Source organism: Rhincodon typus, chromosome 15, assembly GCF_021869965.1.
Source record: "Rhincodon typus isolate 14 chromosome 15, sRhiTyp1.1, whole genome shotgun sequence".
Classification (NCBI taxonomy): domain Eukaryota; kingdom Metazoa; phylum Chordata; class Chondrichthyes; order Orectolobiformes; family Rhincodontidae; genus Rhincodon; species Rhincodon typus.
The window spans coordinates 5,253,346-5,268,058 of record NC_063346.1 but is presented as its reverse complement, the minus strand read 5'-3'; the positions used below and the strand labels follow the sequence as shown (position 1 = coordinate 5,268,058).

Genomic DNA, 14,713 nt, shown 5'->3' with positions numbered 1-14,713 from the left:
GAAACGTCAGCCTTTCTGCTCCTCTGATGCTGCTTGGCCTGCTGTGTTCATCCAGCTCTGCACCTTGTTATCTCAGATTCTCCAGCATCTGCAGTTCCTACTATCTCATTCATGGCAGGGTGAGTTTGCCCTCTGGTCAATAATTGGCTGCACCAGAGAAAATCAATGCAGCACCGTTTCTGACAGCATATGGGTTTCGAGCTCACAATTTAGCCTGGCAGTGGGTTTCAGCAGGGAACCCTCTAGCATTTCATTCCTGAGTTCTCTCTGAAGTAGTCTGGTTTGCTTATCAGTTGTACCAACCTGCTTAACGGGCACACAAAACACGCCAGACTTGTTAGCAAAGCCAAGAACAAATTTGACAGACAGCCTAGTGTATTTCAGGGTGTTTTTTTGGTCCTGTGCAGAAGCAATTGCAAGGAATAAGTATGCAAGCAGAGATTCAACTGGAATGGTTCACACTAAGACCTTTTGTTACTTTGCAGAGAACAAATAACCTATGAGTTTTCTCCTGTAAAATAAAAGCAAGAATGATGAAGAACTGACTTAGGGAATTTTCACTTACATAGGGGAATTTTGGATCGTGCTTTCAGAGTGAGCCACAGAAATCTACATGAGCTACAATCACTGCAACAACTTAGCATGGTTTATAAATCATCTCAGCATAGGAGCACAATCTGAAAAGTCCTTGACAAGAAATATATGTGCTTTAGCAACAATATTACCACATATTTTTAAATTTTCCATTTTTAGTATGATTTTTGTGTAAACGTAAGATGAAGCTGCCTGCCTCTTTTCTCCAGCTGCAATGCCAGACAAAAATGTTTAATGTTTCCATGTCTCAGAAATGCAAACTATTGCCCCTCGTTTACTGAAGAAGCAGACAGCTGAATTTCAGCATCTGGAATCTTCGTTTTGTTTTCTTATGATGATAAATATAAAGGATCACATTTTCCAAAGTGCAGGACGGTGAAGAACTGAGGAACAAAATTCCCAGCTGGCTGACTAGATAATTCTGAGTAAAGGTCATTGCCCTGTGTCAGCAACTCTGCTAATTTCTCGTAAGCAGGTGCTGAGTGACCTGTGGGACATTTCCAGCAACTTCTATTCATATTCCAGATTTGTAGCATCTGTAGTATTTTGCATATCTGAACACTAAGCACCATAGGTTAGGGTACATTTCATCTTAGTGCAAATCACCCTCTAATAGACTGATTCCTGGGATGGCAGTACTGAAGAGAGTTTGAGGGACCTATGATGAGGGACTAGATCAGTAAATGAGGAAGTGAGGAAGGGCCACTGAACCCAAAACATTAACTCTGATTTCTCTCCGCAGATGCTCCCAGACCTGCCAGCCTTTCCAGCAATTTCTGTTTTAGTTTCTAGATCAGTTAGGATTGTATTCATATGGAGTTTGAATGTAGGAGGGATCTCATAGAAATCAAAAAAATTCTAACAGGACCAAACAGGGTAGACGCAAGATGGATGTTCCTGGTGACCAGGGAATCCAGAACCAAGGGTCACAACCTAAGGTAACAGGGTAGCCCATTTAGGACCGAGATGAGGAGAAACACACTCACCCAGAAAGTGGTGAGCCTGTGGAATTCTCTGCCACAGAAAGCAGTTGAGGCTAAAACATTAAATGTTTCCAAGAAGGAGTTAGATATAATTCTTATGGCTAAAGGAATTAAAGGGTCTGGGGAGAAAGCAGGAACAGGGGACGGAGTTGGATGGTCAGCCATCATCATATTGAATAGTGGAGCAGGCTTGAAGGGCTGAATGGCCTACTCTTGTTTCTATGCTTCTCATGTTATACCTGTCTACTGAACATTTCTCTGCCACGCTTTAAAGACACGAATTAATGATCAGCCATATTCTGAAGTAATAGAAAATTCCAGAGCTGGAATATCAGGAATTTCTTAAATGACCTTTGGACAAATGATGCCAGAGTCTAATCACCGGCATGAATAACAATTGACCTTTGAATGAATTCAATCCATGTTCACTAACGTCTTAAAGAAAATAGGTCAACATTTTATCATCTGAATAATGCATTAAGTTTAAAATGGGATAACGTTCCTGGCCTTTTAAAAAAACGCAGACTCTGATTTATTTCTTACGTGATGGCAGTCACTTTGATTGGAAGCTGTTGGGGAAAGATGTATTTAATCAGTTGGGAAAATTTTTCAGGCATTCTGACATCATGAAAGTGCTATAAAAATACAAGTCTACCTTTTCCCTTGCCATGATGGGACATCCCCCATTTGTTACTACCTGGGACACAAGGCATGAGAGAATTGTGCTAAACATGATAGTTTTTAAATCCAAATAATCTTGAAAATGTAGTTTAAAGTGATTGAGGTGACACATTAGAACATTTGTGAAACAGCACCCCTTTAATACATTTTAAACAAACTTAGAGCTGGATGAAAGCAGGGCGAATATTAGCTTATTTTTATTCCGACATGGGATATGGAGGTCGCTGGCAAGACTAGCATTGTGGTCCATCCCTAACTGCCCTTGAACAGGGTAACTTGCTTGGCCAGTTCAGAGGGCAGTGTAGGCTAGGCCAGATAAGGACTGCCAATCTCCTTCCCAAAGGACATTAGTGAATCAGTCATGGTCACTATGACTGACTAGATTTTATTTTCAGAATTTATTAATTGAACTTAAATTCCACCAACCCACTGGGCTGGGATTGGAACTCACAGCACCAGGCTGAGCCAATGGATTAATGAATTCATGAATTAACAGCCTTTATGTACACCAAATGAACTGCAGCAGTTCACAAAGGCAGCTCACCACCATCTTCTCAAGGGCAACTAGGGACGGGAAATAAATGCTGGCCCATGTAGTGATACCCACACCACATGAATGATTAAAAAAAAAGGATCGTCACGAGAAGTCTTGTCTCAGATGTGGGATTAGAGAAAGGTATAGAACATAGAACAGTACAGCACAGGAACAGGCCCTTCGGCCCACAATATTGTGCTGAACATGACACCAAATTAATCTAATCCCTTCTGTCTGCCCTTGGTCCATATTCCTTCATTCCTTGCATATTCATTTGCTTATCTAAATGCCCCTATTGTATCTGCCCCCACTTGCACCCCTGGTAGCGCATTCCACACTCTTACCACTTTCTGTATAAGAAACGTGCCCCTCATATCTCCTTTGAACCTTCCCCCTCTCACCTTAAGTGCATGCCCCCTAGTTTTCAACATTTCAACTCTGGGAAAAAGATTCTGACTGTCAACCCTATTTATGGATCTCATAATTTTATTGACTTCTAACAAGTCTCCCCTCAGCCTGCGCTGCCCCAGAGAAAAAAAAACCTTTTTGACTATTGCTGTTGAGGATATCGTTATCTTTCAAGAAATTAATTGGGTTGGGAAAGTTTATTGTATGATATATTTTTAAAAACTCTTTCCTGGAATGTAGACATTGCTGTCTGAGCTAGCACTTATTTCACATCCGTAATTGCCCCTTGTTAGGGCTATTTCAGAGGGCATCTTAGGGTTGAACTTATCGCTGTGGATCTGGAGTGGTCAAACCAGGTCAAAATAGCAAATCTTCCCTCCCTAAAGGACATTAGTGAATCAAATAGGGTTTTACAACAATTGGCAATGGTTTCATGGACACCCGACTGCTAGCCTTCTCAAAAGTGAAAAAAAAGATACTTTGAATTGAACTCAAATTTCACCTTCAGTCATGGCGAGATTTGAACCTATTAAAAATGGAGCTGCTAACCCAGGAACATTAACACTCCCACACTGCTTTGTCTTCCATCGCTCTCCATGGACCAAACATGGGCTCTGTAGGCTGGGGTGGCACCTCTTAATGGGTCAAATTGTACATGGAATGTGAAAGTGATTCAATGGTAAATGGAATCCATCTTGCAGGCCCATGATGGGGAAATGCAATATGGCCTGAAAAAAATAGTGTGGGACAATGCAAATTAAATTTTCTCTTTTTTTGTGCTTCATTTTAGACTGCAAGAACTCACATTAAAGGAATGCCTTTTGTAGCTTCAGGGCACCTCAAAGTGTTTTATAGCCAAAAAATGACTTTTGAAGTGCAGTGTTGACAAAATGCAGCAGCCAATATATACAGCAAGATTCAAATTATAACAAACAGGGAGCAGTTCCCCAGTCCGCTCATTTCTGACAATTGTATTTTAAGTGTCTGTGTGTTTCTCCTTTTTACTAGATGAGTTCAGTGTTCACGTAAGAAAAGATAACCTCTCCTCTCCCAGTCAAAGCTGCCAAAATGTTCTATACAAGCACAATCAATGCTTTGCATAAATGAAGCCCCGGCTTCATTCCACTGCATTGCCTTTTAACAGGATAATGGTAGCAACTCTACCCCGAAGCCAGGAGACCCAGGTTCAAGTCCCACCTGCTCCAGAGATGTGTACTACTATGTCTGATAGAGTTGATTAGAAAATTGCTTTGTTTTCTGCAGCAATAGTGAAAGTTGGGATACAGTTGTTGTGACATATAGAGTCTATAAACTCCTCAATATCCATATTATATAAAAAATTAACAGAAACAAAAACAAAATTGGAAAATTATCAAATAGGTTGTCTCACCCAGAACCCTATCTCTTCCACAACGAGAAAGAGTTGATCGACTGGATCTTTGAGAAGGTTTCTAGACGGCTTTATTGTCTCTCCCTACCCAGGCTTTATGCTACATTGTCCTGATTCCCATTTTCTGAGGTCTGACGTCATGGCTCTAAAGCCGATTTAATTGCAGCCAAATATGTACTAATTCCCAATACACAGTGCCCAGAGCAACAGAAATCAGTTTTTGTATCCTGTGTAGGATTCTTCAATTCCCAGCAATTTTGCTCAGGCCCACAGCGAGTGTGATGTCAATCCTAGATGGGGACCCTCAACCAGAAGACCCCAAATTCTGCCTTAGACCTTGGTTAAGTAGACAGTAGCACAGCATCAATGCAATTGGACTACCCAATCGGCCTGGGTAAACATGAATTCATACCTCATCACCACAGATGGAAGAACTGAAATTAAATTCTATTAATTTATCAATCTAGAATTAAATGCTCGTTTTATCAATAATTATGATGTAAGCATCGGATTGTTGTATACACTCATTTAGTTCAGTGATGATCTTTCCAAGAAAGAAATCACCCATCTTTACCCGGCCTGGCCCATATGTGATTCCAGACCAACAGCACCATGGTTGACTTAACTGTCTTAGTAAGCTATTCAGAAGTATCAAAACAGTTGTAGAGAAAAACTATCATTGGTGTATCTATGCCACATGGAGAGCACTTCATGAAGTTGCTTACCAGGCATGGGAATAAATATTTGCAAGTGACGCTCACATCCCAAGAAAAAAAATGTTTTCGAAATAAAAAATTGTATCCTGTGTAGGATTTTGCTCGGGCCCGTAGTGAGTTTGGTGACCTCAAGACAATCCTAGATGTGGACCCTGAATCAGAAGAAACTAAACCCTGCCTTTGACTTTGGTTAAGTGGGCGGTAGCATAGCATCAACACTAGACAATGTTATCGCTACTGGACTATCCAGTTGGCCTGGGGAAAATGAATTCAAACTTACCATGGCTGTTAAGAATTAATTTCAGACCATTTGCCTTGTTGAGGTTGAATAGGGATCTAGGAAGAATGATTTGTTTGGGAAATGATATGACTGGGATGGCAGGAGTGCACTATCTCTCTTTAGTCTCACTACACTATGGGTCACAAACATAAATTTAAATGTTTTACCCTGTTATGGAAAAGGACACTTTTCTATTTTAGATTTAAAAGAAAATATCAATTAATCAGGTTTCATAAATAAATAACAAAGTTATTGATTCATTGTGACACTTGCAACGATATTTGCATAGACATAAAACTAATTTACACATTGTTTTAAATATAGGCACATAAGAATCTGACTCCTCTATTTCCCTCAAAGCACAAATGCACACCCATTTACACCAGGACAAGAGAAAGAAACAAAAACTTCTCTCTGCAGAGATTAATTTTGAGAAAAGAAAACTTTTAGCCACTAATGGTGAGTTTTGAAGGCAAAAATACTACAGTGTGGAATGTTCTGATGGCTATTGGCTGGGAATCCTGTCATTTCTAGACAAATTTTACCAAAAGTCTCTGGGACCTTGGCAGATGCTGCTTGCTCAGGAAAAGCAGTATCCAAGAAGTTCTCCAGTTGCTTGTCAAGAGGAAAATCAAGTTTCACCATGGACTCATAATGGAGGGAAGGTTTTGTTTTCAGAAAATGGGAGAGGTGAGTTGGGATTCTCCTTCCCTTAAGTCGGCTGATAGCCAACTGCTCCAAATACTGTTCAAAGCATGAGGTCAACCTAAAAGTCATAATCTCAGGCAGGGGGTCTTTAGTAAACAAACCTGCTATAACACTTTATAAAACAAATACAAGGCAGATATCCACAGTCCTTGAAACTCAGTTGCATGAAAAAGAGTGGCAAGAATGGCAGAGTGGCAAGAGGGTTACTATTTGAATTGAGTGAGACCCTTGGTCCCTACTAGGGCTAGGCTCTCTCGGTATTGTTTACCTGTTCTTAAACCATGAATCTTTAAAGTAAGATGTTTTTGGCAGCATCATAAAACTAAGAGGATTCACAAGTCTGATAGGAGATATCCTGAAGCACACAGTCTCTGAGTGGCTCAGCTAGCAAGCTCATTAACCACCACTGCTCCAATTTTCTGTTCATTGAACTCAAGTGTCAGTCAGGGTGAACCGCTAAGTCTCCCGTCAAACATCCTTCTGTCTAAACTGCTAACTGCTGTGTCTAAGAGAACAGAAAGATCGACAGCAGAAGATTGCAGACCTGAGGAGAAGTTTGAACTGGCCCTTTTGGGAGACTGTCTATTCATGGTGTCAAGAAATGAAAGCTGTAAGTAGTCAGGTAAAGCACAGGAAAACAAGCATAGAGCAGAGAGGTGAAGATAGAGGGAGACAGGCACATACTCAGCTACAGTGAAATATGGAACAAAGATTTGCATTTATGTAACACTTTTACAAGCTTGGATGTCCCAAAAACTCAATGAAACACTGTGTAGCACAGTTGCTGTTATAATGCAAGGATCAGGGCAGCCAACATGTATACAGCAAGATCTCACAAATAACAATGTGACAATGACCAGATCACCTCTCTTTCAAGATGTGGTGATTGAGGGATAAATATTGGCCAAGAAACTGAGTATAACTCTCCTGCCCTTTGTTGAAAAGTTCTTTCATGCCTACTTGAGAAGGCAGGGTGAGAGTTTTGATCTAACATCTCATTTTTGCCTTCCCATACTTCAATTTACTATCAGGGAGATGAAACTATTGGGGACGTGATGGTCTAATGGTATTTTCACTGGGCTATTAAGCCAGAAATCCAGGTGATGTTCTGGGGACCCAGGTTCACATCCTGCAGTTCGTGGAAATTGAATTCAATAATTTAAAAAAAACTGGAATTAAGAGTCTAATGATGACCATGAATCCATTGTTGATTGTTGGAAAACCCCATCTGGTTCACATTCACTAGTATCCTTTAGTGGATGAAACTGCCAACCTTAGCTGGTCTGGCCTACATGTGACTCCAGACTCACAACAATGTGGTTGATTCTTAACCTCTGAGCAATTAGGAACAGGCAATAAATGCTGCCTAGTCAGTGATGCCCTCATCCCATTAATGAATAAAGGAAAAAATAAATCTCTATCTTTCTTTCTGTCAGCATTAACAACATCTTTGTCTTTTGCATTAGGTCTGCACATCATCTGTTGCTCTCGCTGCTTATCTGGCTCTGTCAAAAGTACAAAAAAACCCCACAATTTTCTAATATCTTTTAGTCCTGAAGAAGTCAAATGGAAACATTAACTCTCTTTTACTCTCCACAAGTGCTGCTGGACCTGCAGAGTTTCTCCAGCATTCTCTGTTTCAGATTGTAGACAGGCAGTGGCACAGTGATATTATTGCTAGACTATTAATCCAGAGGCCCAGGCACTGTCCCAAAAACCTGGGTTCATATCTCATCATTGCAGATGATGGAATTTGAATTAAAAAAAAATCAAATGACCGTGAAATTATTGTTGGAAAAGCCCATTTGGTTCTCTATTGGGAAGGAAATCTGCAGTCCTTACCTGGTCTGGCCTACATGTGACTCCAGGCTTATAGAAATGCGATTGACTCTTAATTGCCCTCTGGGCAATTAGGGATAGGCAATAAATATTGGCTTAGCCAGTGATCCCCACATCACGTGAATGAATTTAAAAAGAAAGCTAATTTCCAGCATCTGTGGTAATTTGCTTGTATTAGAGTACAGACACTGCTTCAGTGTATTACCAATGATGACATGAGACTCCCCAAGCAGGTGCTCCACTCCCAGCTTTGAAACGGCAGGTGAGCCCCAGGTGGACAGAGGAAACGCTTCAGGGATACCCTCAAGGCCTCACTGGCAAAGTGCAGCATTCCCACAGACATCTGGGAATCAGTGGCCCCAGACCATCCAAAGTGAAGCTGGAGCATCTGGGAAGGCATCGAGCACCTCGAGACTTGCCACCAGGAGAAATTGGAAGCCAGGTGAAAGCAGCAGAAGGAGCGCGCTGCCATACCAACAGCCCACCCACCCTTTCCTGTGACCACCATCTGTCCCCAAGTGTAACAGAGCCTGTGGTTGCCACATTGGTCTGTATACGGACTCACCCTGAGAGTGGAAGAGAGTTATCCTCATCTGCAAGGGACCGCCAATGAATGAATTACCAATTCTGGTTGGATATATTCCTGCTTGTTTCAACATGTGACAAACAATATCTTACTGCTCCATGCAGTCAAATGGCTATATCCTGCCACCCTCCACATCTACAAGGATGTTCAAAGAAAATGATTACAGAAGAAAACAATATTTTCCCTTGCTCTCTCTCCTGGAATTTTATGCACAGTAATGTTCAGGAGATTACAGTCCTTGAATTTGGACACTCCTGGAGGCTTCGAAACACAAAACAATACGTTTCAAGCTCATCCATAACTGGGCATGCATCTCCATTCAGCTAATTCCAGCAAATAGCTATCAAGGATACATTTCAGTGTTTTTTTTTGTCTATTGGGAAAGGATAGGTCACAAAAACACTGCTGCTAGAGGAACCATCTGCTGGGAGTGACAAGAATAGTTGTTGTCTAGACTTGGCAAGGGCCTTGTTAATTTGTGTGCAATGTCATCAAGCTCTCACTATTGTTTACCTGTTCTCAAAACACTAATCACCAGGATTGTTTCGAACATGTTAATATTCAGTGAACAATTATGTCGAAGGGAACAACAGAATTTGACGAAGCCAAGCACCTATAATAAGAGACAGATTCTAAGTGCAGTTGCCCATGTGGGTTAAACAGTGCCAGGATAATGAAACTATTAATTCATCAAACCCTTAGCGGATTAAATCTGTAATTTGTTTCATTGATTAAATAGTGAGCTATTAGATTTACATTCAAGGAAGGAATACTGATGTATGTCATCGCACTGTCTAAGCCCCCAGTTCACAATCTGACAGAGGATTTTTGGCTTTGCTATTTTGCATTTCCCATTTATGTTCTATTTTCCACGGATAATTCATTGAAGCATCTCCAATATTCGTCAACTTCTGTCACCATGAACGCACCCCTGACATGAAACTTTTACACTGTCTCCATCATAGACTTTCAGTACAGGTACAGTTGGGGTGAGAGACAGCGTAAATCTCCGTCTGCAAAGTCCCCATGTAAAAGAAAGGCAGAAAAACAGAAAAGACGAACATAAAAGAAGAATGAAAATAAGATGGTGGGGAAAAAGGAAAGAAAAAGAAATTATGAGAAAACAATTGAAGGGAAGGGAGATAGAGGAAAGGTATAACTGCATTTCGATTGGGCTTTTCACAAACATTGTGTAAGAACTCATTTAGTTCATCTAAGTGCCTCCTTCTCCAGTCTGGGCCAACACATGGCACGAGTCCCATATCAACATGCTTGATTATTTATTGACATCTGAGCTATTCCTGCAATTCACTCATTTCAGGGCCCTGAGGGGATGGCCTATGATTGTTGGCCTTTTTAACAATGCCCATATTTTGAGAATGAATAATGAAAAGCAAAATTATAGGGAGGAGGGTGAAAATTGGAGAGAATATTATTTTAAGACACTGCTTTGCCAAATCAATAGTGTTTACAAAGTAGAGTGACAAGCATTTACTTTTGAGTACAGCAAGTAATCTGCACATTGATTTTTATTTCTGAGCTGCTCAGAGATAACCAAATAGAAGGATTCTGAGTATAAAGGATGGCTTGGAAAAGCGTGGCCACCACTAGCCTCATCTCTTATTTTAATTTCCTCTGTGTTTCTCTACATTAGGGTGGCTCAGTGGTTAACACTGCTGACTCACAGCACCAAGGACCCAAGTTCAATTCCAGCCTCGGGTGACTGTCTGTCTGGGGTTTGCACATTCTCCTGGTGTCTGTGTGGGGTTCCTCACACAGTTCAAAGATGTGTAGATTAGGTGCATTAGCCATGGTACATGCATGGTTAGGGTGGGGGGGCCAGGATCTGGGTAGGATGCTCTTCAGGGGATCAATGTGGACATGATGAGCTGAATGGCCTCTTTCAACACTGTAGGAATCTATGATTCTGATGTTAATTAGAATGTTTACCTGTATTGAACAGTCACAAGGTAGAAAAAGTGTCAACAGCTTCCAAATCTGCAACATTTAGCTCTTGGGAGGACATGGGCAGCACTTATACTGGAACACGACCACCTGCAAGCTCCCCTTCAAGCCATTCACCTTCTTGGCTTGGAGATATATCGCCATTCCTTCAGTGTTGCTGGGTCAAAACCCTGGAACTCCCTTGCATCCAGGATTGAGGGTGTCCCAATCCCAAACAGATTGTGGTGGTTCAAGATAGTAACTCATTCCCACCTTCTCATAGCCAGTTTGGAATGGAGAGTGAGGGTTGGCCCAAACCAGATCCCATGAATTAACAGCAAAAGTGCCAATTCTGTACAGAGCAAAGTCCCACTGAATGTCATCTTGCTGAAACAAGAGACATAGTGTCAAGGCTTTTCATTTGTGCAGTTATTAGGACCAAACCAAGAAAAATGGTTTTGTCATCCACTTTTAGTGATAGAGGGATCAAGTTTGTCCACGACACTGGGGCGAAGTATTGTGTTCTTCTTTGAGGTGCATCATGGCACCTTTAAATCCACCCAAGGGAGTGGATTTGACTTTTCATTGAACAATGGCACTCCTCACTAGAGTGCCTCAGTGGTTAGCTCTGCTGCCTCACAGCGCCAGGGACCCGGGTTCAATTCCACCCTTGGGCGACTGTCTGTGTGAGGTTGCACACTCTCCCTGCGTCTGCGTGGGTTTCCTCCGGGCGCTCCCATTTCATCCCACAATCCAAAGATGTGCAGGTTAGGGTGGATTGGCCACGCTAAATTGCCCAAAGTGTCCAGGGATGTGCAGGCTAGGTAGGTTAGCCATGCGAAATGAAGAGTCCTAGGGACAGAGTAAGGGTTGGGTCTGGGTTGGATGCTGTTCAGAGGGTCGATGTGGACTCGATCAGCCAAAAGGCCTGCTTCCACACTGTAGGATTCTATGATTCTGTCAACAATGTAGCGCTCCCTCAGGACGGACAGCAACTAAAACCAGACCGCATTATATACAAGGGTACCCATGACTTTCTGACTTCGTGAAAAGAGTGTTGTGCAAGAAAAAACAGCTGACTCATTAACGGCAGCAATAGCATTTACTTATGGATCAGCCATGACAGTTCTGATAACCCAGACTCAGCCTCCTTGCTCTGGGTTTTAAAAAGGCAACTGCTTCTCAATACTCACTGACTTCTGTTGCAATCACGGAGATATTCTGCCAGGCTGTTAGCTCCCTATCCAGTGGTTCTGTGGTTTTTATAATCCCGTTCTGTGCATTGATGGTGAATGCTCTGTCCAGGTACGACTGTGGTTCAATGGAGTATCTGAGCCAAAGAAAATGGAATGACTCATTAACCAGTAGAGTTACAAAGCAAACTGTGAGACTCGGGGATATACTGTGATGAAAATGTCCGCTCACTGATTTTATCTCTCAGTAATTTCTTTCACAGTTTTCTCCCTTAATTATCTCTCTCTTCTTCCTCTCCTGAAATAAACTGTGATAAATCTGACAATTGAGAAAGCTTTGCTGTTTTTTTTTTCACTCACACCGGCAGTGAGTGTTGGATAATGTAGGGAGACATTGGTTGATTAAATGAGAAGTGTTCTATTCCTCAGCAATAACATACATTAGCTGAGCTAGCACCAACATTTCCTCCAAAAATATCAATCAGATTCCTAGCATGCAGCCTTACCACCCTTGAATTAGGGCTAGGGATTGGTTTATCATCATCGCAGATAGCTACTCTCTAGAATGTTCCCTGTTAACTGACCCTGAGCATCCTCTGTTCTTCATTTAACCCACAAATAGTTTGATTAGATTCCAGTTTATAAATCACTCCTGAGGATCTGTTGTTATTCTATGTATAAACTTCCCGAACTCTATGATTAGATTCCAGTCTGTAAATCACTCCCAGGTATTTGTTATTCTATATATAAACCACCCGAATCCCATGCTTAGATTAGAGTCTATAATTCATCATTGAGTATTTGACAATCTATATATAAACCCCCTCTGAACCCCTTGATTAGAGTTAAGTCTGTAACTCACTCCTTGGTATCCGTTATCCTATAGAAACTCCTTAAACCCCTCGGTTAGATTCCAGTCTGTAATTCACTCCCAGATATCTGTCATTCTATATATAAATCATTCCAAACCCCTCACTCAGATTCCAGTCTGTTACTCACACCCAAGTATCTGTTATTCTGTATATAAACCATCCCAAACCCCTCGATTAGATTCCAGTCTGTAACCCACTCCTGGGTATATGTTATTCCATATATAAATCACCCTGAATCCCTTGATTAGGTTCCAGTCTGTAACTCACTCCCCGGGTATCTGTTATTCTATATATAAATCTCCCCACACCCCTCGATTAGATTTCAGTCTGTAACTCACTCCCGGCGATCTGTTATTCTATATATAAACCACGCCGAGCCCCTCGATTAGATTTCAGTCTGTAACTCACTCTGTATCAACACCTTCTAGATAAGCAAACATTCTCTTTCATTAATTTACTGGCAAGGGTTCCTTCTGGTGCTCAGCAGTGTCTAACTGGCTCTATGTTTCTCACAGACTCTAATCAAAGTGTATAGAAGTAAACACCCTACAGATCTCAGTGATGCTGTCATATGTTGTTTGCCAAAAGCCTGGTGGAAGATTATCGATGTCCATTCAGTTCTGTGGGAGGTAGATATTCACCCCATCTGTGCAGAGTTTTCAGCAACAGATTTATTTGATTCCCCAGGATATAGCTCCAAATCCCATCTGCAGATTGTTATCCACATGCATCTTGTAAAAGGTGGGAGGCTGATGCATTCAATATTGTATATGAGAAATTACATGTTCCACTGCCTGCTCAAGAATAGGCACATTGTATCATTTTTAGAAAACAGCTCTACAGCCCAAAGTTGCTGTGACATTTGTTCATTTGACAAATGATTTTAGGCTCACTGATGCACATGATTTCACTAATCCTGCCTTCTCAGTGCAGAGCTACATAGGGACGGAGGAAAGATCAGTGATACAGCTACAGCTTCCAAGTACTCATTCACTGCTCAATGTCCCTGTCAACTGTGAACTGGAGAATTTATCCTGCGTCTCCCTTTCCCCTGTTACTCCTGATGCCTCCCCCATCCTCTCCAAGTTGGTGACTGAGTTCAGCAAGGGGGGTACAAAGCCTTCAAACTGCTTGTGAAACATCAGGGAGCTCCTCCACATGTTACACCAGCCTAGTTTTGTGACTCGATCAGTGTCAAACTTAATTTGCTCCTGTGGAGTGCCTCAGAATCACTTTCTATTAAAAAGGTGCTAGATAAGTGCACGTCGTTGTTGTTCATTCACAATTAAAGCAAAATACTGCAGATGCTTGAAATGTGAAATAAAAACTGCAAGTGCCAGAGAAACTCAGCAGGTATGTCAACGTCTGTGGAGGGAGAAAAACACAGTTAACATTTCGAGTCTGACATTGACTCTTTTTCAGAAACTATTTCTCCTGAAAAAAGTCATACTGGTCTTGAAACATCAGTTAAGTTGTTGTAGTTTCCTTTAAATATGATTGTACAATGTCCACAGACATTCACACCCTCTACCATCGACGCTCAGTAACAGCAGTGTGTACTATCTACAAGATGCACTGCAGAAATTCACCAAAGATCCTCAGACAGCATCTTCCAAACTCACGACCACTTCCATCTGCAAGGACAAGAGAGGCAGATACATGGGAACACCATCCCCTGCAAGGTCCCCTCCTCTGAACCACTTACTATCGTGACTTGGAAATATATCGCCATTCTTTCAGTGTCACTGGGTCAATATTCTGGAATTCCCTCCCTAACGGCATTACGGGTCAACATACAGCAGGTGGACTGCAGCGGTTCAAGAAGCTAACTCACCACCACCATCTCACGGGGCAACTAGGGATGGGCAATAAATGCTGGACCAGACAGTGATACCCACATCCCACAAGTGAATAAAACAAAAACAGTTGGAGCAAAATGACTAGAGATAGTAGGAACTGCCGAAGCTGGAGAATCTGACATAAC

General features: G+C 41.7%; 1 protein-coding gene across 1 annotated transcript in view; it reads right to left on the bottom strand.

The window, feature by feature from the left end:
• The window catches only part of LOC109935108 (cadherin-11-like), a 555,370-nt gene that overhangs the window by 373,075 nt on the left and 167,582 nt on the right, over window positions 1–14,713 (bottom strand). Inside the window, exon 8 of the mRNA XM_048605952.1 lies at window positions 11,858–12,098. Coding sequence (XP_048461909.1) covers window positions 11,858–12,098 — 241 coding nt within the window. The remainder of the gene's footprint in view (window positions 1–11,857; window positions 12,099–14,713) is intronic.